This window comes from Sus scrofa, chromosome 5 (genome assembly GCF_000003025.6).
Source record: "Sus scrofa isolate TJ Tabasco breed Duroc chromosome 5, Sscrofa11.1, whole genome shotgun sequence".
Classification (NCBI taxonomy): domain Eukaryota; kingdom Metazoa; phylum Chordata; class Mammalia; order Artiodactyla; family Suidae; genus Sus; species Sus scrofa.
Window position 1 is genome coordinate 70,151,203 of NC_010447.5, and position 24,647 is coordinate 70,175,849.

The 24,647-nt window shown below is 50.9% G+C and overlaps 1 protein-coding gene across 1 annotated transcript; it reads left to right on the top strand.

The window, feature by feature from the left end:
- Positions 3,049-22,799, top strand: TUBA8 (tubulin alpha 8). Its single transcript, XM_003126597.6, has 5 exons — positions 3,049-3,289; positions 14,674-14,896; positions 16,322-16,470; positions 18,429-19,109; positions 22,488-22,799. The coding sequence occupies exons 1-5, from the start codon at positions 3,287-3,289 to the stop codon at positions 22,779-22,781; spliced, it is 1,350 nt and encodes a 449-aa protein (XP_003126645.3). The 5' UTR covers positions 3,049-3,286; the 3' UTR covers positions 22,782-22,799.

Here is a 24,647-nt window from a genome sequence, read left to right on the forward strand (position 1 = left end):
TACAGGGAGCAGGGAACTTCAAAGCTGTCAGAGCAGTGCTGCTCTTCCCTGTGAATAGCCTAGATTTCACTTCAGTGTTAGGGCTCTCTAGAGAAACAGAACCAACAGGAGATACGGAGATATATATGCACACAGACACACATACATGGAGGGGGCAGGTGGAGAATAAGACATTGGCTCATATGATTATGGAGGCTGACAAGTCCCAAGGTCTGCAGTCTGCAAGCTGGACTCAGGACAGCTGCTGTTGTGAGTTCCAGTAAAGGGCAGGAGAAGACCAGTGTCTTCACCTGATTGGATGTGGCCCACCCACCTTGGAGAGAACAGTCTGCTTTCCTCAGCCTCCTGATTCAGATGTTCATCTCATTCAGAAACACCTTCACAGGACACTCAGGACAATGTTTGACCAAATGTCTGGGAGTCCTGTAGCCCAGTCGAGTTGACACATAAGATTAACAATCATAGGAACTAAAAACACATGTCCTTTCTTTCTAATATCGATTCAGAGATAAAGGTGTAGGATGGAGGTTCAATCTAGGATGCCACAGATCAAATAATTGTAAGACAGAGACCTTAAAAATCAAAAAGAAGTAGATGTTCTTTACTGTAAAGACTCACAGGCTACTGTCTTAGTCTGCTTTGACTGCCATAAGAAAATAACACACACCAAGTGGCCTAAACAACAGAAACTTATGCCTTAAAGTTCTGGAGGCTGGAAGTCCCATTCAAGGTCCAGCAGGGTCAGTTTCCGGTGAGGCCTTTCATCCTGGCTTGCAGACAGCCACTCTCTCACAGTGGCTTCCCTCTGTGCACACACTCCTGGTGTCTTTTCCTTTTCTTTAAGGACACCAGCCAGTCCTGTTGGATTAGGGCCCCACTCTTATGAGTTAAATTAGGGCCCCTAATTTAACCTTAATTATCTTCCTTGAGGCTCCATCTCCAAATACAGTCGCACTGAGCATTAAAGCTTCAACATCTAAATTTGGGGGTGAGGAGCATAATTCAGCCTATGCCAGCTACCCTTCTTTTTATCTCACTGGAACCAAAAGATGCCATATTCAGCATTTATGGTGTAGTCATAGCTCCCTCAAGCCCTAAAACCCATAAAGAGGAAAGATAATGAGGTTCAAGGAATATAATGAATCTGCCGAATGCCATCATAATCACCAGAGTTGTCATTATCATTTTTATTCCAAGACATGAAGAACCTGTTCATAACATATCTGGTGGTTCACAGACCTCAAAAAATCAATTTACTCAGCAAAGTTTTGTCTTTTGGCTGGGCCCAAGGCATGTGAAATTCTGGGGCCGGGGATGGAACCCTTGCCACAGCAGCGACCCAAGCCACAGCAGTGACAATGCTGGATCCTTAACCTGCTGAACCACCAGGGAACTCCAACTCGGCAATGTTTATTGAGCATCACTGATGCACTTGACTAGCTATTTTTGAGGGAGAGGTGAATAAGATGAATAATAACCTCTGCCTGCAAGGTGATCTAGTTTCGTAGGTATATTTAAACACATGCCCACTTACATTTACCAAGAATCCAAAGTGGAAAGTGATATATGTAATGGAAGAAGTAATAGAATATGCTTCAGGAGTTCGGAAGAGAAATATATAGTTAATAATAGTCATCTTTTTTTTTTTTTTTTTAATGGCCACTCCTGTGGCATATGGAAATCCCAACCAGGGATTGAATTCTATGCTGCAGCTGTGGTAACACCAGATCCTTTAACCCACTGTGCCAGGCTGGAGCTTGAACCTGTACCTCCACAGTGACCTGAGCTGCTGCAGTTGGATTCTTAACCCACTGCACTACAGTGGGAAATCCAGTCATCATTCTTATTGCGCATTTACCATGTGATGGAAGTTAGCTTAATCACAATACTCAGTTTTTACGATCTTACATCATAAGACAGACAAAATTCACCTTACTTTACTAAGGACTGTATATATCCATGGGCAAAGCATTGTTTGGGACTCTAATGCAAAGATGATATCCTCTAGAAACTCATAGTATAGGTATGAAAATATACGAACGAGTACTCAGCAGAACAAACTGTTACATAATAAAATAAAGAAAAATTGTTCTCACTCTACTGGCCAGGGGTGGCCCCTGTCAGGAATGGGAAGGAAGGTGAATCTGCTGTTTGTGTTTTGATACGTGGAGAGTCACCACGCTTGGCCAGAGCGTCTCTGAGTGGTAGTACCTTGCGGAGAAGCCATGGATTTGCCTGGAGTGACATGGGGCTTGGTGGTTGGGGCCTGAGGAGAGTGGAAAACAAGACAGCATGGCCTTGCCTCTGGTGGGGAAGTTTGCAGTGAGACCAAGGGTGGCCCTGCTCACCCTTAACCTGGGAAGGGGAGAGGAAAGTAGAGGGAAGTTTAATAATGTGGCCAAAATCTGAAGTGTGGAGAGGGCCCCTTACCAGTGCCAGACCCATTGTCCCCATGGCTCCAGCGAGGAGGGCAAACTCCTGGCCCTTCAACATCACTTGTGGCCACAGGAGGAGGTCCTATTACTGAGCAAAGCAGCAGTGGGAACCCTGACGATCATTCTGCACATCCTGGGCTTAAAAGCAGGAGAGGGAGTGATGATAAAGATGAAAGAGAGTTGGAAACAGTGGTGGAGGGGTGACGAACACGGACAGGGAAGTAGAAATAGGAACAGAGGACCTTCGTTATCTCATTTAATTCCCCAGCAGCCAGGCGGCCTTGATGGAGGAGGAACAGGCCTCAGGGCAGCCGATTCCCCAAGCACAGGCTCAACAGCAGAGCCAGCCTGGGGCCCATTCTTCCCACCGGGAGCCCGGCGCTGCACTCTCCTGGGCTGGGGGTGACTGCAGCAAACCGAACCCCAACCAGGTGCCTTTTCTGCCTGGGCCAGTCCTTCCCCCGTGTGTTTGGCAGCAGGAAGAGGGTAAAAGTTTGGGAAGCGGAGAACATTTATTCTAACAGCATTGTGACATTTCTTTCCTAAGCAGCTGGGATTCCAAAGGTTACTCCTACAGAGTGTAGTGTAGGAACCAGGAGCCCAACAGCGCAGTTTCCACGTGCGGCGGCGCCCAGCACAACCCGAGCCGAGAGTGGGCGGGGAGGAGCAATTTTGACCTGCTGGGTCCCTCCCTCCGCGGGCACTGTGATGCTGCAGGGCAGCTGCTGTCCCAGCATGTCTGTCCCGGGCCCCCCTCCCGCCCGGTGTCACAACAGCGGAGGCGGCTGTATCTGGAGCAGTTGGGGTGCGCAGGCCCAGCCGGGAGCGAGCGGGCTAGGAGAGCGGCCGCGATGGTGAGCCTTCCCCGGGCCAGGGCGCGGAGCCGGGGGCTGGGGAGCGGAGCCGGGAACTCGGCGCGGGGTTGGGGTGCGCGGCGCCCAGCCCAGAGGCTGCGTCTATGTGGGAGCTGAAAGCCATCGCCTTGGATCTGCGGAACTCGGAGTCTCTGGGGGAGGGGGGATTAGTTCAGGGTCGAGGGGGCGGAGGACACCCGGTGCCAATGCCCTTTATCATAGAGTGAAAGTAGAGCCTGGGGCGAGTCGCCCCTCAAAGGGATCCAAGGGAGATTTGCGCACGCAAGTGAGGGGAAGGGGGACATGGTGGCCACCGCGCAGAAGAGGTGAGGTTCTGAGGGACCCGAGTGGGGAAGAAAGGGGTTGGTCCAGGGATTCCCAACGGGTGGGCTGGGCCGGGTGGCTGGGGGAGCGGGCGCAGTCAGGTCCCCAAACCCAACCAGCCGTGATGGAGACCCGAATGAGTCAGGGGACTTAAGGAGTCATAGCCCCCCCCGCCGCAGGCCCAGGGGCCGCGTTCTCCTTTCCCTTCCCGGTTCATCTGGCTCGAGTTTGGGGCACTTAGGGCTAGAGCCCGCTCAGCTTCCCAGCTCCAACGCCCTGGTTTTTCCACCGGCTCTGGCACACACAAGCCTCCCTCCTGAAGGCCAGGGGGTTTCAGACCTCTTGTTTTGTTTCCTACCCTGGCCTAGAAACTCCTCCCCCATCCCCTTGGCCAACACGGATCTTACTGCTGGAGGCAACCTCTCCCCACTCTAAAGTTTCACCCTCTGGAAGTCCTTCCTTCACCCCCTGTGTCCCAGGTGGGTAAAATTTGCCTCCAAACCATTTCCCGGAAAGCCTGGAAACCCAGAAATCTCCCGCTCCAGAGTCCTGGTGTCTGGGAAGCAGAGAGAGGGTTGGAAAGGTTGGGTGGGGGAAGGGAGTGGAGTGAGCTTGTCTCACAGGCCAAGGTCAGGCTCTCTGGGCTCTCCTGCTCCAGTGTCAGTGACCAGCAGGGCAAATGAGAACCTCCCTTCCCTGTGCCTCTGCTCATTCTGGAAAGTGCCCAGGGCCCCTGGCTCTGGCCCCAGCTCTGCTGATTCCAGCTCCAGGTCTGTCCCACACCTTCCCTCCCCAGAGCAGGCTCCTGGGGTACTGGGGGTAGTGGCCAGAGAAACCCATTCCTGCCTTAGAAGGAGCCCAGAATTGGGAGTTCAGAATTTTGGCTCCTGGCTCTGAAGTGTGCCTTCAAGAAAGTTACTTAACCTCTCTGGAGTGGTTTTTTTCCCTACCAAATTGAGAGGGCTTGTACTTCTAATTTCCAAGCTCTACCTAGCTTTATTATTTTAGCCTTTTTACTTTTCTTTTTTCTTCTCTTTTTTTTCAGGGTGCACCTGCAGCATATGGAAGTTCAGGCCAGGGGTCAAGTTGGAGCTGCAGCTGCCCGCCTACACCTACGCCACAGCAATGCCAGATCCAAGCCAAATCTGCCACCTACACCGCAGCTTGCAGCAATGCCTGATCTTTAACCCACTGAGCGAGGCCAGGGATTGAACCAGCATCCTCATGGATACGTGTCAGGTTCTTAACCCACTGAGCCACAACGGGAACTCCTATTTTAGCCTTTTTATGACAGAGAATTTCAAACATATACAAAAGAAGGGAAAATGTTATAATGAACCTTTGTGTATGCCTCATCCAGTTTCAACAATTATTTACTTATGATGAGTCTTGTTTCATTTACTCCCCTTTCCCTCTCTGCCTGTTATTTTGAAGCAAATCCCAAGCAGCATACTCAAGATTTGATATTTAATATTTATAGAATTGGGAATTCCTGTTGTGGCTCAGCTGGCTAAGGACCCAGCATTGTCTCTGTGAGGATGAGGGTTTGATCCCTGGCCTGGCTCAGTGGGTTAAGGATCCTGCACTGCTATGGGCGTAGGTAACAGATGCGTCTTGGATCTGGTGTTGCCATGCAGCTCTGATTTGAACCCCAGCCTGCGGCCTTCCATATGCTGCAGGCGCAGTGCTAAAAAGAAAAAAAAATTTATAATATCTAGTACACAGTTAGTGCTTTGTAATTTTCAAAGTGTTATCTCTTGCATGTTTTAATTCTGACCTGAGAGCCACAGTGACTCTCAGAGGGTAGCCTAAGATGTAATTAACCCTCTCAGCAAACTTCGATGTACATTCAATAGGCAGGTTTCTGAAAATACGTAGTAAATTAAAAAGTAAAGTAGGAGTTCCCTTTGTGGCGCAGCGGTTAAGGAATCTGACTAGGAACCATGAGGTTGCGGGTTCGGTCCCTGCCCTTGCTCAGTGGGTTAACGATCCGGCGTTGCCATGAGCTGTGGTGTAGTTCGCGGGCAAGGCTGGGATCCCGTGTTGCTGTGGCGCTGGTGTAGGCCGGTGGCTACAACTCCGATTAGACCCCTAGCCTGGGAACCTCCATATGCTGTGGGAACAGCCCTAGAAAAGGCAAAAAGACCAAAAAAAAAAAAAAAAAAAATAAAGTAAAACCTTACTTTATTTTATTTTTTTGCTTTTTAAGGCCGCAGATGGGGCATATGGAGGTTTCCACGCTAGGGGTCAAATTGGAGCTGGAGCTGCTGGCCCACGCCACAGCCACAGCAATGTGGGGTCCAAGCCTTGGCTGCGACCCACACCACAGCTCATGGCAACGCTGGATCCTTAACCCACTGAGCCAAGCCAGGGATCAAACCCGAATCCTCATGGATACTAGTCGGATTCGTTTCCACTGTGCCACAACAGAAACTCCAGTAAAATCTTAACTTTAAATGAGCTAAAGGCTTTGGATGTTTAACTGAAAAGCTATGACTATTTTGAAGAGGATAACTTTATTTTGAAACACTGAATTTTATATAGCAGATTCTATTTGGAACATTTATGTACATAGGTGCTCTTCCTGATGGGAAAACATTTTTATTGATCATTTCGAACTCACAGAACCTCTTTTTAAAAACCTCTGACGTGCAGAGTTCCCTGTGGCTCAGCGGGTTAAGGACCTGGAGTTGTCACTGCTATGGTGATGGTTCAGTCCCTGGCCCAGGAACTCTCACATGTCTCTGGCATGGCCAAAACAAACAAACAAACAACCCCCCCCCCAAAAAAAACCAAAAAACTCTTGATTTGTCCCTGAAAAGTTAGGATGACACATGTGCACACCTGGCCCAAAGAGTCCCATCGTTGTGTCAAGGACTTTCCTTCCCCCAGCAGGCTGGACTTCCCTCCTGAGGGCTGGTGAGGCTGCCCCATTGAGGAGGATGGGAACTAGCATTTCTGTAAGTTCTGGGGGAGGCTTTTAGAACTCATCCTGGAACTGGGTCTCTCTGGTAAGCTGTTCTCCTGGGGACTGAGACTGTGTCATCTTTTTAGGTATGAGCTGCCCCAAGCCAAGCTCAGGTCAGTGATTCTGGGGCTCAGGGGGAGGTGAACGCCTCTGCTGCACAGCCTCCCTCCCTGCACCCCTCTGGGTGGGGGGTACAGCTGGAGCTCAGATGGGAATTGGCATCAGAAGGCAACAAAGAGCCTATGTTCCTGTGGAAGTGGGGAGAGTGCCCTGGGGGCGAGCGGGGCTGCAGGCTGCCATGAGGAGGCGGGCATGGCTTACAGCCTGACTCAGAGCCCCTCAGAGGGGATGCAGGGCACTGCCTGACCCCCCTTCTCATCTCCCCGGAGGAGCCCCCACCCCCAGGCTCCAATCAGTAGCAGACGTTAATTCTCTCACTGTGTCCTTGCTAAGGGGCTCCTCAATGACCTTGGGCGGAAGATGAGAAGGTAAAATAATTTTTAAGGAGGAAAGAGCTGGTGAGTACAGGGCTAGTGACAGGAGTGGGTGGGAGGATATGACATTCTTGGGGGCGCAGAGTGGACCCACTGCTCCTTTCCCTCTGGCCACCCAGGGTGCTGGCAGTACTGTTGATGTCTTCCTGTTAGAATTTCTCCCAGATAATGAGCTGAGGAAGCAATCGGGAAACGTGGCACTGTGCGTGTCCCTGTCTATCTCCTGCACTTGACCCCAGCGTCAGAGAAACTCAGGACCTTTTGACCTCGAAGGCCTCTGATACTGGGGGTCTGCGGCCAGTGCCTGCCATTCCTGTCGCCCTGTTGCTGCCCTAACTGTGGTGCCTACAGTCCAAGCCCTTGCCTGATATTAATTTAGGTCACCTCTGTTCCTGCTGTTTCTGGCTTGCTCTCTCGTCTCTGAGTGAGTCCAAATATGCTCTAATTGAAGGATTTTGAGCAGAGCTAGTGCAATCTTTTGTGAATCACATTGTTCCGACTTTAACGATCCCTCTGGAACACTGGCTCTCCTTTTTACCTGTTGTCTCTGACCTAGATCCCAAAGTGTATCTGATTTGTTATCCTAGCCTGAAAACCAGAGGTAATTTAGTATAAAAATATGCTTCCTGAAAGCAGCTGAGTGGCATTTGACACACAGGTGGTCGAGGTATGTGGCCTGGTCTCAGGTTTTCACTGGCCTACACTGCTGGCCTGTGTCAGTTCCCTTCCTAGATAATATGCCAGTTTTACTGTTTTGTGATACTTCAAAACTATTTTTAAAACTATAAAACTTCCTTCTGCCTTGGATGGCAGATCTGAGTCCTCTGAGAACAAATGGAAGGAAACGATTAATATTAAAATAGAAATAGATAAACAATGAGGTCCTGCTCTATAGCGCAGGCAGCTATATCTGGTCTCTTGGGACAGACCATGATGGAAGATAATGTAAGAAAGGCAATGTGGAGTTCCCGTCGTTGCTCAGTGGTTAACGAATCCGACTAGGAACCATGAGGTTGCGTGTTCAATCCCTGGCCTTGCTCAGTGGGTTAAGGATCTGGCGTCGCCATGAGCTGTGGTGTAGGTTGCAGATGCAGCTCGGATCCCGCGTTGCTGTGGCTCTGGCGTAGGCTGGTGGCTACAGCTTCGATTCGACCCCTAGCCTGGGAACCTCCATATGCTGCGGCAGCGGCCCTAGAAATGGCAAAAAAAGACAATTAAAAAAAAAAAAAAGAAAGGGAATGTGTGTGTGTGTGTGTGTGTGTGTGTGCGGGTGCATGTGTGTGTGTGTGTGTGTGTGTGTGTGTATGACTGGGCCACTTTGCTGTACAGCAGAAATTGGCACATTTTAAATCAACTATATTTTAATAAAAATTAAGATAGAAATAATATAAGGTTTACCTAAGGCAAGGCTTCTTGCAGTGGAGTCATGGAAGGACTGTCCAGTTCTGTAGAGTCTTTTGCCTGCTGTTCTGCCCAACACGGGCCCCTCCCCTTGGGGGATGGTTGGGGGCAGCACAGGTGCCCTCATGAGCCTACGCTTCAGACAAACTGAGCAGTTTGTGGAACCTGCCCTAAAGTTTCCTGCCTCTTGTTCACACTGCTCCCAAATCCAGCTAAAGTGTCCCTGGATCCTGTTGGCATGACTTCTCCAGGTCTGCAAATATTCCTCCTCCAGGAAACCAAGCCAGAGGTTGTTTATTCTCCTTTGAGCTCCCACTGCCTCTCAGGCCCTGGCCATTCCCTGTGTGGTTAGATAGACTGTAAGCCCCTGGCAGTGTTCTCATTCCTGTCACTCCTGCATTTGTTGAACACCTGCTGCATTCAAGCCCCGTACTGGACACTGGGGATCCGGCGAGAAAGCATGGGCTCCTTGCCCTCCTAGAACTCACTCTATCCACCTGGAAAGTCAGAAAAGGACATGTGAGATAGAGCAGCGATGGGGAGGTGGGACCGGAAGCCCCTGTAGGGCCCTGTGCAAGAGTGTGGGTTTCCAGATTTTCTGCAGGAGGGGACACGTGATGGGAGACCTGAAGGGTGAGTAGAGGTTGGCCCAGCGCCTCTCAATGTCTTTTTGCATGTGGTAACAACAAATATATGTTGTAGGAATGAGGAGTAGGTCACTTTGTAGTTACTCAGCCCTGGATCTACATAGGGGGTGTTGCAGTTTTCTTGAGGAGGAGGCTCCTGTATTAACTCTATCCAGGAGTTCCTGTTGTTCCTTAGTGAACTTGACTTGTATCCTTGAGGATGCAGGTTTGATCCCTGGCCTCACTCAGTGGGTTAAGGATCCAGCGCTGCCATGAACTGCAGTGTAGGTTGCAGATGTGGCTCAGATCTGGGGTTGCTGTAGCTGTGGTATCAATCAAGTTGCTGTGGCTGTGGCATAGGCTGGCAGCTGCAGCTCGGATTCGACCCCTAGCCTGGGAACTTCCACATACCGAGGGTGTGGCCCTAAAAAGAAAAAAGAAAAAAGTCTCTCCATCTCCTGTTTCACTGGGTTGCTGGGCTAGGAGGCTCCAGAAACACATGAGGGCCCCCCTCACCTCATAGGGTCCCAAGAACAGAAAGCTGGTCTGAGCCCAGATTCAAAATAGAACTAAGAGAGGAATAGAAAGCACGAGGTTTTCCCAGCAAGAGAGGGACTCTGAAATCTGAGTTTGGAGCAAACACATGACATCCATACTCTCTGTTTGTCAGCTCACCCTGCCCCCTCGGCACCTACCAGCTCCAAGAATTGGAGACCTGCTTCTGGCAGGGAGGGTGGCTCCCACTGTAAGCTAGCTGTTCTGTTTCTCTCTGCAATAGAGCCTTCTCGGTTTGGAGTTTTGCCATCCAAGCTTTGCTCTGCACTAGCAGACTGGCACCAAGGTGGATGTCCACCTTGCCCCCTTCTGCCCCAGGCCTGGGGTTGAGTGCCAGAGAGGTGGGGGCTTGGGTGGGTGGAGAAGAGGACTCAGGCCGAGGTCAGAAGACCTGGTTTTTGGTCCAGGCTCTTTCCCTGCAGAGCACTGAGTTTTCAGATTTGTCCCTTTACTTCTCTGAGCCTCAGCTTTTTCACCTGTGGAAATCGTATTTCATGGTCTCTGAGGCCAGCCCTGCTCCAGTCTCTTGAAGTTCTGCGCTCACACAACCGTCCCTGGTTACAGCAGAGGGACGCCTTTCTTGGGCGTGGGGGCCCCCAGGCCATCAGCACTGGCTGTGCCCTGTGATCTTCTGTTGGACACTCAGGCAGTAAGGTGGCATGGTGATGAGGCAGAGTGGCTGGAGGAGCCCAAGGCCTCGATCCCCACAGGAGCAGGTGCAAACAGAGCACAGATCTTAGCACTTAGGGGGCTCGCCTGACTGTCGCTTCACCTGTGACTTTTTTGTGTAAGTTTAAAATTCTTATTCGCTGTGACAAACTGGGCTCTTGGTGATGGTTAGTTAGAATCAGTGACTAAGTGATAAGGGGCAGGAGAACCCTTCAGATGGGACATTACGGCGAGAGGAGCCCTTACCTGGCTCTGACTCTATTCTCTTTCTTTAACTTTGGTCTTTTTAGTATGAAAGTCTTCAACTTTCAGAAAAGTATGGCAGCATATTGCCACCCATATGTCTAGCATCTAGATCTAATAATTACTATTCTTCTGCCATATTTTACCGGCCGTGTTTGTTGAATTATTTTAAAATACAGATATCATGACATTTTACTCTCAATACTGTAGAACTGACACGAAAAAAATGACATTTTGATCCTTAACTATGCTTTTATATCATGCTTAAAGTTAATCAATTTCTCTGTATGTCCCCCAAATATTTTGATTTGTTCAAGCCAGCATTCAGTGGATGTCATGTTTCTTAAGTTCCTTTTGATATGGGTCAGTCCCTCTCTCACCTTTATCTTTCATGAATTAAAAGGATTGGGTCAGGAATTCCCCCTGTGGCGCAGTGGTTTAATGATCTGGCATGGTCTCTGTGGAGGCACTGGTTCGATTCCCAGCTTGGTGTAGTAAGTTAAGGGCCCAGCATTGCTGCAGCTGTGGCGTCGGACTCAGCTGTGGCTGGGATTTGATCTCTGGCCCAGGAGTTTCCATATGCTTCAGGGATGACCGAAAAAAAAAAAAAAAAAAATTGGTCGATTGGTGGGTTGAACATCCCACCTTCTGGATTCACGTCATTGTTTTCTTGCAATGTTCCTTATCACTCAGACCCCTGTGTTTTCCATTAAGTGGGAGCTGCATACAAAGGGCCTAGTACATGACCACTGAGCATTTTTGACAAGAATCCTTCATGGGGGTGGTGTGTGTCATACTGCATCACATCAGGTTTGCTTATCGTCGTGGGGTTACCAACAGTCCCAGTTAGAGGCTGGTGACCACTGCAGGACCTTCCCCCTGTGACCTGTAAGGAGCCATTCTTCAGCAGCCGTGTTGATATCCAGTTCCCCATCACTCCTTGTCCAAATCAATTATGTAATTAGAAACTATAATGTGCAATATTTCCTAGTATATTGCTCTTCCGCATTGACAAACTGACAGCCTTCTGTTAAAAAAAAAAGAGCCTTCTCTCATCAACGGGGCTGTTTGGATGGGGACAGATGGGTTTCTTTCCTGGGAGTTTTCTTTCTTTTTTTTTTTTTTTTTTTTGTCTTTTTGTCTTTTGTTGCTGCTGTTGTTGTTGTTGCTATTTCTTGGGCCGCTTCCGCGGCATATGGAAGTTCCCAGGCTAGGGGTTGAATCGGAGCTGTAGCCCCCGGCCTACGCCAGAGGCACAGCAACGCGGGATCCGAGCCGCGTCTGCAACCTACACCACAGCTCACGGCAACGCCGGATTGTTAACCCACTGAGCAAGGGCAGGGACCGAACCCGCAACCTCATGGTTCCTAGTCGGATTCGTTAACCACTGCGCCACGACGGGAACTCCCATGGAGTTTTCTTTCTTAATAACGCTAAGGACCTGTGGATTTTTATGTTCACCCTCTTGCAGTCAAGTACCATTGTTCCTCTTTTGATGCTCCGTTTTCACCTTTGGCTAAGGGAGCCTCTTCTTGTTGATTTCTATGGTCCCCCGGCATCACCTGTGTTCGTGTCTGTGCTCTCAGGCCCCACACAAGGTCTGGGTCATCTTGTGCATTCCTTGCTCCAGACCTGGAAATCTCTGGGGAGCCCTGGTTCCTGTTGGTGGAGAATGATGGAGAGGCCACTTCTGGAGGCATCTGTGCACCTGTCAGTTATTTCTGAGTCTATCTGATCCCTCCAGCCACTCTTGTGAATTAGTTTAATAGGGAAAACAGCTCCTCCTAAGGGGTGTGTGTGTGTGTGTGAGAGAGAGAGGGAGTGGCTGATTTTGTGTGGAGGCTGTTCTATTGACTAGCTTGAGGTTAAAGGGGTGTGAAAACCTCTGTATCACCATGCTTGTGGTTTTCAGGTCTCCAAAGTCCTTCACTCTTCCTCCTGTGACCTTCGATCTTCTGAAAATATCCCTGCATCCTCACAGCAAGGCCCCGCTTGTTACAGGGGTGGGGTGGAGGGGACTGCCTGGAGGATGGTTGAGGGGCTGGGGGGTGAGGCTAAGGGTCAGGGCCACAGGACAATACACAGACCAGCTCCTTTCAGGCTTCTCCAGTGTCCCTTCGGCTCACCCCCAACCCCGGGGAAGCCGTAGCACACGTGAGCATGTGGTCTGGTTGGTAACTGCTGGTTATGTGGTGGTTCCTGGGAGAAAGACCCTACTCTCTTAGGTCTGTACTGAGTCCTAAGATGAAGTCCTTTCATTGTTGGCTGAATGGCAGCCTGTGGTCTTTACCTTTCCGCATGTGCCTCTTCCAGGGGAGAATAAAGCTACAGTAATGAAAATGCATGATGATAACATTAGGAGTAGGGGCGACCACGGACGAAGTGATGGAGACAATTTGTTATGTTCAGATGAAGGGAGGCTGTGTAACTCAGCCCAGGTCACGCAGCATAGCCAGTACCTTGAGAGGCAAGATTGGAACCCTGGGTGTGGGCCCCTTTGTGAGAAGCCCTTTCCTGGCCACCAGGCTCATGGAAACACAGGCAGTTATATTTCTGGCCAGGCTGCTGTGACACCTGGAGGCCAGGCAGAGATAGGTGTGTGCAGCTGAGTTGGGGCACTGGCCCCTGATGCCTCTGACCCTTTGAGGGGCTGTTCAGGACAGTCGCCTGTGCCCACACCGAGTCTCCATCATCCCAGGAGCCCCTTACCCCACGGCCAGCCATGGTCTCTGGAGGCTCTGCTCCTGGCTGGGGTTCCCTGAGCTGGAAAATGCCAGGTTCGGTCACGATAAGAATAGAAACCCACGCACGAGACACGTGCTTCCTTGCTGGGCTCTGCCCCGGGCACAGAGCCCCATGAGGGGCCACCACTTCCCCCATGGGGCATGGACGGTGGTGAGTCCACTGTCCCAGCAAAAGCATAGCACACTCCCATTCACACACTCACATCCATACACACACACACTGACTCTCTTCCACATACTCACTCACACTCTTACACACACACAGCCACGCATGTGTCATCTCTTTTTGTCTCTCTCTCTCTCTCACACACACACACACACACACACACACACCTCCCTACCCTAAACTGTTTTTACCAGGACCAAGCAGGTAATTGTGGCTTCATACCAGAGTAACATGGAGATAAGGACATTCGAAAGGTCAACTTTATTTAGCACTTGGCCTGGCGTAGGCAAGGGAGCGGGTTATGGTGGCTACCAAGGAATTTTCCAGTTGCTTAGGGTTCAGGAAGTGCCTACTCTACCCTGAGCCCGCCCTTGCTGATGTACTGATCCTTTCTTATTCCTGCATTTGGAACTGGAGCACTAAGACCCCATGGTTCAGACTCCAGAGTATATTCCTCCCATGAGCCTCTCTGCCCTGTGGTGTGGAGTGTGTGTGTGTGTGTGTGTGTGTGTGTGTGTGTGTGTGTGGTGGCATCCAGGAGAGTCAGGCCAAGGCTGGGATGTGAGCAGGCACGGGGTAGGGCTGTGGATTTGGGGGTGGTTTCTGCTGTTCTCTCTGGTTCTTCCTTGACCTGCTTCCTTGGTGCTGGAGTCTCACAGTTTAGAATTGGTCCCCTTATATCTGTGCAGCTGCCCTCTTTTCCTTTTCTTTCTTTTTTTGTCTTTTTTTTTTTTTTTTTTTTTATAAAGGGCTGCACCTGAGGCATATGGAGGTTCCCAGGCTAGGGGTGGAATTGGAACTGCAGCCACTGGCCTACCCCACAGCTCACAGCAACGCTGGATCCCTAACCTACTGAGCAAGGTCAGGGATTGAAACTGTCTTCATGGATGCTAGTCAGATTCATTTCCACTGAGCCATGACAGAAACTCCCTCTTTTCCTTTTCTTGATACAAAGGATGAACCCAGGAGAGCTACCTTTCGAGCAAACCACAAAGCTGTGCTGCTTCTTTGGAACTGAGTCTTGATTCAGTCTTGATTCAGATGCCAAGGGTGCCCACACCCCATCTGATGAATGCCCCAGGGAGGGGCAGGTCCTCAGAGCTGGGGACCTGGGGACCTGGGAACCTGGGGGCTCGGGGGCCTGGGCAGAGGCATGGCCGGGCTGGGCTCTGACTAGGTGCTCTGTTTCCGCAGCGGGAATGCATATCCGTCCACGTGGGCCAAGCCGGGGTTCAGATCGGCAATGCCTGCTGGGAGCTCTTCTGCCTGGAGCACGGCATCCAGGCTGACGGTACCTTTGGCGCGCAGGCCAGCAAGCTCCACGACGATGACTCCTTCACCACCTTCTTCAGCGAGACCGGCAACGGGAAGCATGTGCCTCGGGCCGTCATGGTTGATCTGGAGCCCACCGTGGTGGGTGAGTGTGGGCCAAGGTCCTCGCCCAGAAACGGCACCAGGCTGCCTCAGCCTGGCCCCTGGTGACTGAGGAAGCTGATCTCCACGTGGAAGGGAGTGGCTCAACCAGAGGCCCCCACACGTGACTCCTGGAGTTCGCCACAGTCTCGAGGTTGGGAAGGAGAAGGCTCAAGTAGGGCTCAGAGATATCTGCTCCCCCAAAATACTCTGCCAGAAGCTGCTGAGACAGACCAAAATTGCCAAGATGGTTCACTAAATACTAAGGCTCAAAACCACAAATAATTTCAGAAATTATAATAAGCCCTCAATAGTCAGTTTCCCAAAGTACACATTTTTGACTCTGTAATAGTCTCAGCCTGTCCAGGGGCCCTGGTGTAACCTGGTAGCATCTCGTACACGGGATGGCACTTTCTCTTCCAGCCAGAGGCTGCTGTGGTTTAGAATGAACTTTGTCTGGATCTTAGGGGGCAGGGAATCTGACTTGTGCTGGGCCGGGGTCTTGCTCTCCCTGCCCCTGCCCCCTATACCCCCTGGATCAGTTCCCACTCTTCATCAAGATTTCCTCAGCTTCAAAGCTTGCTCACCAGCAAGTGTGGACAAGTTCCACAGAGATGCCTGGGCTCTGCTGGTGGTGCCCGAACAGTGTTTCTAGGGGCCATTGACCCCAGACTCCCCACCTCCTGGATACTTTGTATAAATATAGAAAGTGCTGATGACCAGGCCACTGCACAGATGGGTGATTTCCATGGGGGAGCAGAGGGACCCTGTAGAGGAAAGGGGATGTAGTTGGGGCCTGAGGCATCTTGGTCTGCTCTGTGTCCACTTTGCGTGGACCTCGAAGGTGGGCAGACCCTCCCAACCCCCACCCAACAGCCCTTCTTGGGCTCTGGCTCTCCTGGAACCTGGAACATTGCTTTGCTTCCAAGTTGTTCTAAGATCTAATGCCTGACATATATTGTTGCCACCTCAAGGTTGGAGGTTATGGGTGGGACAATTCCTGGAGGAGCCAGGAGCCAAGCAGATCATTCCAAATCTTCTCTGAGTCCTTGGAACACTTTGATGCAAGTAAAATTGGGTTAAATTCTGGGGTAAATTTTGTAGCATGAACAGAAAACAAGAGGGAAGCCTTGAGGTTCAAGGAGGAAGAGGCAGTTATGGTGTTTGACCAGCTTTGTAAACCCAAGGCTTTTTAGGCTCCAGCCAGCAGAACAGCTAGCTTCTCATTGCTGCTTGAGTCATGGGCTTCTGGCTCGGTTCGTGTCTGTGTTACTCCGGAATTCTTCGCCTCCTGAAGATGTATTACAGGGTTGTCTGACTTCACCTGGTAGAGTTTAGTAGGTAGGGGTGTCATGTGTGTTCTAGTGGGGAGGGCAGCATCTCCTCTGGGAACCAGGAGGTAAGATCTGATGGTTCCCCATCTTTGTAGATGAGGTTCGGGCAGGAACCTACCGCCAGCTCTTCCATCCAGAGCAGCTGATCACAGGAAAAGAGGATGCAGCCAACAACTATGCCCGGGGCCACTACACAGTGGGCAAGGAGAGCATCGACTTGGTGCTGGACCGCATTCGCAAGCTGGTATGTGTTTACAAGGGCAGGGGACCCGTGTGGACTCACCTCTCTGAACAGGCCGGCCCATGCCCCAGGAGAGACTCCTAGGATTTGGGCACTTGTGCTTTTCTCCTGGAAGAGGTTGGGCCCTTCCTCTGCCTTCATTGTGGGCTGCCCACCAAGGCTGATGCCACCTTCCCAGTGACTGATGTTCTGTGGGTGCCTTAGGAAGTTCCAGGTGTGAGGAAGGTGAAGCTCTTTGTATTTTGGAAGCACAAGTTAACAAAGCATTTAACTTGTAAGAGGTTTGTTTGTTTGTTTTAAATTGTCTTTTTAGAGGCACAATCACAGCACATGGAGATTCCCAGGCTAGGGGTCAAATTGGAGCTATTGCCACCAGCCTATGCCATAGCTGCAGCAACACGGGATCCAAGCCACATCTGTGACCTACACCACAGCTCACGTCAACGCCAGATCATTAACCCACTGAGCAAGGCCAGCAATCGAACCCGCGTCCTCATGGATGCTAGTCGGTTCGTTAACCGCTGAGCTACGACGGGAACTCCTAGCTTGTAAGATTGCTGATCCATTCCAGCATTTAACATTACAAATTACAAATGCCAAATACGTTCCTTCATCTAATCCCCTTAGTAATGATATAAAGGAGGTCTCATCCCTGTACTTTGCACACGAGGAAATTGAGGGCCAAGGCGACTCCATAACTTGGCCTGGGTCCCCTTAGCTGGAAAGTGGCTGAGTCAGGATTTGAATGAACCAGGTAGGTCTGGCTGGAAAGCTCCGAGTTATAGGGTGGGCCACTGGTCTACTGGAGCCCCATGTCCTTATCTGTACAACAGAAAAGTTTGGGCTAATCAGAGATTCTTTTTTTTTTTTTTTATAATTTAAAGTGTGTTTTTTTTGTTTGTTTGTTTGTTTTGTTTTTTTTGTCTTTTGTTGTTGTTGCTATTTCTTGGGCCGCTCCCGCGGCATATGGAGGTTCCCAGGCTAGGGGTCCAATCGGAGCTGTAGCCACCGGCCTACGCCAGAGCCACAGCAACGCGGGATCCGAGCCGCGTCTGCAACCTACACCACAGCTCACGGCAATGCTGGATCGTTAACCCACTGAGCAAGGGCAGGGACCGAACCCGCAACCTCATGGTTCCTAGTCGGATTTGTTAACCACTGCGCCACGACGGGAACTCCTAATCAGAGATTCTTTATTTGGGAGGGAAGGACGCTGAATTTTTGTGTGTGTTTGTCTTTTCTGGTGAGAGGAGGGCTTGTAGCGGCCGTCAGTCTCGAAGCCAAAGCTCAGAACCACTGGGTGGTACAGTCACAGATCACAGCCAAGGGGAAAGTTCTGTGACTCCCCTTTTCCCGTAGAGCTGGTGAGAGCCGGCACCGAGTGCTCACTGTCAGGCCCTTCTCGGCACACGAGGGCATCTCGTTCAGGATCACGGTAACCTTGTGAGATGAATATCTTTTATTATCCTCACTTTAACCAAGAAGAAGTACCTGTCTGGAGAGTTTGATACCTTGCTTGAATTTTTACAACTGGGAAATGGCAAAGGTGATGTTAAATCTCAGGTTCTCTGACTCCATTTATCCTTCTGAAATTGGTACCCTGCGCCACCTTCCAAGGTGGGCTGGCATGTGTAGATCTGCGGTTCCCAAGGAGGTGGGGCCCTCACAGGGCCAAGTCCTTAACCACCGTGGTTCTGGAACCTTATTCCTGGTCCACCCAGACTTCGGGGCCGGAAGCTTCATGGTCCTGGCGGCGTGTGCATGTTTGCCCCGATGTGTTTCATCTGTTCCTGGAAGATCGCTGCAACTCCTTTGTGTGTCCTTCCTCCTTCCAGGCTGTTTTGATTTCACCCATTTGAAAATGTTGAGGGTGGAGTGGGGCCGACAGGAGGGTTGCCTGCCATTAACCACGCAAGTGTGTCCTCAGTGTGTCCTCCTTGTCTCGTGTCCTCCTCTCCCAGACAGATGCCTGCTCTGGCCTGCAGGGCTTCCTGATCTTCCACAGTTTTGGGGGGGGCACCGGCTCTGGCTTCACTTCTCTGCTGATGGAACGCCTCTCCCTGGATTACGGCAAGAAGTCCAAGCTAGAGTTTGCCATCTACCCGGCACCCCAGGTCTCCACGGCCGTGGTGGAACCCTACAACTCCATCCTGACCACCCACACCACCCTGGAACATTCAGACTGTGCCTTCATGGTGGACAACGAGGCCATCTACGACATCTGCCGCAGGAACCTGGACATCGAGCGCCCCACCTACACCAACCTCAACCGCCTCATCAGCCAGATCGTGTCCTCCATCACCGCCTCCCTGCGCTTTGATGGGGCCCTCAACGTGGACCTGACCGAGTTCCAGACCAACCTGGTGCCCTACCCCCGCATCCACTTCCCCCTGGTCACCTACGCACCCATCATCTCTGCTGAGAAGGCCTACCACGAGCAGCTCTCTGTGGCTGAGATCACCAGCTCCTGCTTTGAGCCCAACAGCCAGATGGTGAAGTGTGATCCCCGTCATGGCAAGTACATGGCCTGCTGCATGCTCTACCGGGGGGACGTGGTGCCCAAGGACGTCAACGTCGCCATTGCCGCCATCAAGACCAAGAGGACCATCCAGTTTGTAGACTGGTGTCCCACAGGCTTCAAGGTAAGGGCTGGTGGCTTGGAGGAAACACGACCATAGATCCAGAGGGAGAGACCAAGGATGGGGGGAAAGAGGTGGAAACGCTGGGTCATGGGTGGAAGCACATTTCCTGGGAGCGTCAGGCCTTAGGGGGTGATGTGGGAGGAGGGGCTTAAGCCAAATGTAACATGGATTTTATTCCTTTGTTCATTCATTCACTTATTTTAGGTAAGGAGAGACTTTACTTGGGAAGGCTGTTGTTGGAACTGCAGGCACTGTTGCAGTAGGGAGAAGGGCCCCACCCTCTTACCCTAAGATCAGCGAGCATCTCAAAGAAAAAGAATTTTCCTTATAGGGAGGTGTTAACTAGGTGAGAAAGAACCTGGACCAGAGGGGTGAACAGGGTGAGAGGGTGGAGGTAGCTGTAGTGTGAAGCGGACCTGAAAATGGAGTTAACCAGAGTATTCGAATGGCCTCCTCTGATGAAACATGTGTTCTTCTCCATTTATTTTTTGAAAAACTAAATGTTCACCTTGTAATTTTAATCAACTTAGAGTAAGGATAAGAAACTTTATGGAAAAAACAAAATCAAAACAAGAAACTTTACAGCTATTATATGCTGGTAGTTCACTTACATTATGAAACCCTGCCATGTCCACTGTCCAGGGCTCAGCAGGGAAGCCTGCTATAGGTCAGCATCTGCAGTCTGGGAAAGGCCAGACTCTGGGGTCAGCAGGGGCATAGAATAGCCAGGGGGGACCCCGGCCCCCAGGCCCAGTGGTGTTGAGTGTTGGAAGTCACCTCTCCAAGTCAGCCTGGCTGGGCATCTGCACACGTGTCTGCTTGACCGCTTTGTCCTGTGTCCCCACGGCCCCTCATCAGAGTCCACCCCCAGAGCAGCTGCCACCACTCACATTAATTAGTGCCCCAGGTGGGCCTTTAATAATTCAGAGGTTTCCCGAACCCCAGAGGTGGTTGTGCCAGTTGCTGGAGACTCAGAGATGAGTATGTCTCAGTTTTCCCCGTGGGACCTACAGAAACAGGGCACAGAAACAAGCGAGCTGGCTGCTTGGCTGCTGAGCTGCTGAGAGGGGGTGAGATCTCGCCACCACTCTGCTTCCAGCCGCAGACAGAGCCCTTCCCCTAGACTGGGCCTGTTTTGACGTGGCAGTTCTGGTCACTCTTGGAAAAATAGTCAAGGTCTTCCCCCCCATTTTTTTTTTCTTCTTCAAATGGAAACAAACAACCAAAACAAGCTGGTAGGAAAATGAATAGGAGAAAAATAGAAAGAATGAGATGTGAGGGTGGAGAGAAATGAAAAAAAGGAGATGTCCCTGTATTCTTGCCCCTTTATTTTAAGCTGCACCTCTGGGATTGTGACCAGAAAGATAAGGCAGATCTAGAACTTTTAGCCGCTTCTCAGAAAAGTGTATGTGATGGGGGTAAGTGTTGTTGAACTTCACCCGCTAGCATCCTCCCCTGGGTATTCACCCCCACTTGACACGGGTCAAGGGCTGCTACTGTTCAAAAGAGCAGAGCTGGCTGATTTCATAAACTACGTGATGAGGTCTTGCCTTCCCCCTTCTGATTTTGGTTCTTTGCCCCTGTTACCACCACTGCCACCAAGATGCCACTTCTATCTCAGAGGAATGCTAGAGCCCTGTGAAGTCATTAGTGAGTTACCACCTTGGCTGTATAGGCTGCTGCCACTCCCACCTCCATCTCTCAAGAGGACATACATTTTAAAGCTATGAATTTAAGAGACTGGCAGTTAAGACCTGGTGGCCTGGGAGTTCCCAGGTGGCACAATGGGTTAAGGATCCAGCATTGTCACTGCTGTGGTTCTGGTTACAGCTGGCCATGGGTTCAATCCCTGGCCCCACAACTTCTGCTTGCCACAAGTGTAGCAAAAAAAAAAAAAAAAAAAAAAAATCCTGGTGGCCTGGGCAGGAGCGGCATTTTGGGGCCAGCTCCATAGTTCTCAGTGAGTATTATCACAGTTGTCACCTTAGGTCTCTTCCAGGTCCCTCCAGTTCTTGGGATTGGCCCTGGTTTGGCATGCATGTGAGGAGAAGGGAATTTTCCAGGATAGTAGCCCCACTGTCAGATTGGGCTAGATTAGCTTGGAAAAACCCTACCTGCTCCTGGAACTTGGGGAGTTGACTTGTCCAGCAAGAGTTTTAACTGACTTTCTTTTATTGGAGATGAAGCTTTTCTTCCAGGAAGCCCCACTCCCCAGAGATAGAGGGCCTGGAAAACACAAACACCATCCTCAGAATCTTCTGCATTTTTTAATTTATTGCTTGAGAATATCTCTGTGCTTTTTTTTTTTTTTCTAGCCATGCCCATGGCATGTGGAAGTTCCAGGGCCAGGGATTGAACCCGAGCCACAGCAGTGACACCACGAGATCCTAACCCCCCGGGGCCACAACAGGAACTCCTCTGTGATTTTTTTTTGTCTTTTTTTTTGTTGTTGTTGTTGCTATTTCTTGGGCCGCTCCCGCGGCATATGGAGGTTCCCAGGCTAGGGGTTGAATCGGAGCTGTAGCCACCGGCCCACGCCAGAGCCACAGCAACGCGGGATCCGAGCCGCGTCTGCAACCTACACCACAGCTCACGGCAACGCCGGATCGTTAACCCACTGAGCAAGGGCAGGGACCGAACCCGCAACCTCATGGTTCCTAGTCGGATTCGTTAACCACTGCGCCACGACGGGAACTCCCTCTGTGATTTTTTAAATAGCCTTCACGATTGGCAGAGAAACTGCCCTACATTTATGGACAGTATAACTGAGAGGAACTTGAGATACTGTTGGAAGGAGAGAACTTTAAAGTGACTTCCTGGGGAGTTCCCGTTGTGGTGCAGCGGCGATGAATCCGACTAGGAACCATGAGGTTGCGGGTTCAATCCCTGGCTTTGCTCAGTGGGTTAAGGATCTGGTGTTGCCATGAGCTGTGGTGTAGGTCAAAGATGCAGCTTGGGTCCCGAGTTGCTGTGGCTGTGATGTAGGCCCGCGGCTATAGCTCCGATTAGACCCCGAGCCTGGGAACCTCCATATGCTGTGGGTGCGGCCCTAAAAGGACAGCAAAAAAATTTTAAAAATTTAAAAATTGCAGTAACTTCCATCTGCCGTGCACTGCACATTTCCCCTGCTTGAGCCCTTGCTCACTCCCCTAATTTGCCTGCTCTGGTCTCCCACTAGCATTTACACCAGCTCTAAATGTCCCGGCCCAACCCATTTCTTTTACCCTCTCTTCCACACGCTCCCCTCTGCTTGCCTGCTTCCTCACCTCCTGAGCCCCTCTCCGGTCCTGCTGTCCCTCCCCACACCCACACGTCCCCAAGGCGCCCCGTCTGGAGCTGCCCACTGATGGTGCCGCATCCTCTTCCTCTGTCCCGCAGGTGGGCATCAACTACCAGCCCCCGACGGTGGTGCCAGGGGGAGACCTGGCCAAGGTGCAGCGGGCCGTGTGCATGCTGAGCAACACCACGGCCATCGCGGAGGCCTGGGCCCGCCTGGACCACAAGTTCGACCTGATGTACGCCAAGCGTGCCTTCGTGCACTGGTATGTCGGCGAGGGGATGGAAGAAGGAGAATTTTCTGAGGCCCGGGAGGACCTGGCTGCCCTGGAGAAGGATTATGAGGAAGTGGGGACTGATTCATTTGAGGAAGAAAACGAAGGGGAGGAATTTTAAATACAGATGTTCCTCGTGCCTGTGTCTCTTTCTTCCTGTGGCCCCTCCCAGCACACTTTACTGTCCACAGGACAACAGGCCACATTCCCCACCCAGCCTGGGTCCTGACACCAGGGCCCGGGCTGACGGGGTTGAACTGGATGCTGAGCTCCGACTGGACTTCCTGTGGGTGAGGGCGGTTCTATGTCACCAAGGGAAATGAGGGTCATAGTCTCTGGGTACAGCTGTCACATCCGTGAGAAGGCCTAAATGGGACCGAAAATTCTAGCCGAGGCTGGGCCCACACCGAGCATAGCCTGCGGGCTGGGGAACAGAAGGGAGAAATCTGGGCGTTGGGAAGATTCTGGGAAGGGAGTGGCGCTGTTTGGAGAGCCAGAGTTAGAAGCAAGGGCCAGGTCCTGCCCTTGTAAAGACACAAACAAATGAGATCACTCCAGAGTGATCAGCGCTGTGACGTGAGAAAGCAGCTAGGAGAGAAGTGATCGGGGGAGTCAGAAAAAGCCTCACGGAGACCTGGGTGCAGCTTGGCACCGCCCTGTGAAGTTCTGGAGTCAGAGGACCCCGGGGCAGGTGTGGAACCAGCTTGAGCGTGTGAAGAGCAGGAGGGGGGCCTGTGTATCTGGAGGGTGGAGGGTGGGGTGAGGCCAAGAGCCAAGCGGGGTCCAGGCACATTTAGGCTAATCCTAAAGAGCATGGCGAGGATTTAGGTTTTTTCCTAAGTGAAACAAGTCTTTCTGCTTGGAATTTGGAAGGGTTTTTTTAAGCCTTTTCGGGCCACACCTGTAGCATATGGAATCCCGTTCCCAGGCTACAGAGTTACAGCTGCCAGCCTATGCCATAGCCATAGCAACGCAAGATCTGAACTGCATCTGTGAACTACACCACAGCTCATGGCAATGCCAGATCCTTAACCCACTGAGCGAGGCCAGGGATAGAACCTGCATCCTCATGGATACTAGAAGGATTTGTGTCTGCTGCGCCACAATGGGAACTTCCTGGAATTTGGAAGGTTTTAAGCAGAATATCCACTATGCTTTATATACATACATACCTTATCTCTAACCTCCTCAACAATCTCCAAATGGATATTCTCATTTTACAGAGGAAGAAATAGAGGTTTAGGGAGTTTATGGGTTGCAGATGCAAGAGATGGAGCTCTGAGAACGGGGACCACCATCTGTTCTCATGGCTGCCCCTTGGTATTTGTGACTGGTTCCAACTGTTCCCTCATAAAATAATGGATGGGGAGAGAGAAAGTCTACTTATTATGAAGGAGAGGAGGAATAAAGGCATCTCTTCCCTAAAGTTGGCAGCTCCAGCAGGATTTGGGGAAAAATCAAAAGGTTGCTCTGATTAAATTGATAAGATACAGATGCTTGGACCCATATTAGGTCCCCATGCATTAAAGATGCAGCTTGTCAAAAGTGGACTTTCCTGGAGTTACCATTGTGGTGCAGCGGAAACAAAACTGACCAGGAACCATGAGGTTGTGGGTTTGATCCCTGCCCTTGCTCAGTGGGTTAAGGATCTGGTGTTGCTGTGAGCTGTGGTGTAGGTCACAGATGCGGCTCGGACAGTGCCAAGGCGTCCAGGCCTGGTGCCCACGTGACTGCCCTGAGGTCGCAGCCCTCACAGGGGCTTCAGGGACGGACTCAGCTATGTGGAAAATTCAGGTTAGGAGCTGTGGTCCATCTCAGGAAGGGGTGTGTTACCTCTGACAGAAGGGAGAGACCTACCCATGGATTTTTTTTTCACCTCAGTTTATTCTTTTTTTTTTTAAAATTTGTGTTATTTTTTTAAATTGTTATTTCTCCAACTTTTTTTTTTCTACTGTACAGCATGGTGACCCAGCTACACATACATGTA

Excerpts from the sequence above, each read along its gene's own strand:
- TUBA8 (XM_003126597.6), top strand. Across the intron at positions 16,471-18,428 it reads TGGACCGCATTCGCAAGCTG|ACAGATGCCTGCTCTGGCCT; the intron begins GTATGTGTTTAC and ends CTCCTCTCCCAG. Across the intron at positions 19,110-22,487 it reads GGTGTCCCACAGGCTTCAAG|GTGGGCATCAACTACCAGCC; the intron begins GTAAGGGCTGGT and ends TCTGTCCCGCAG.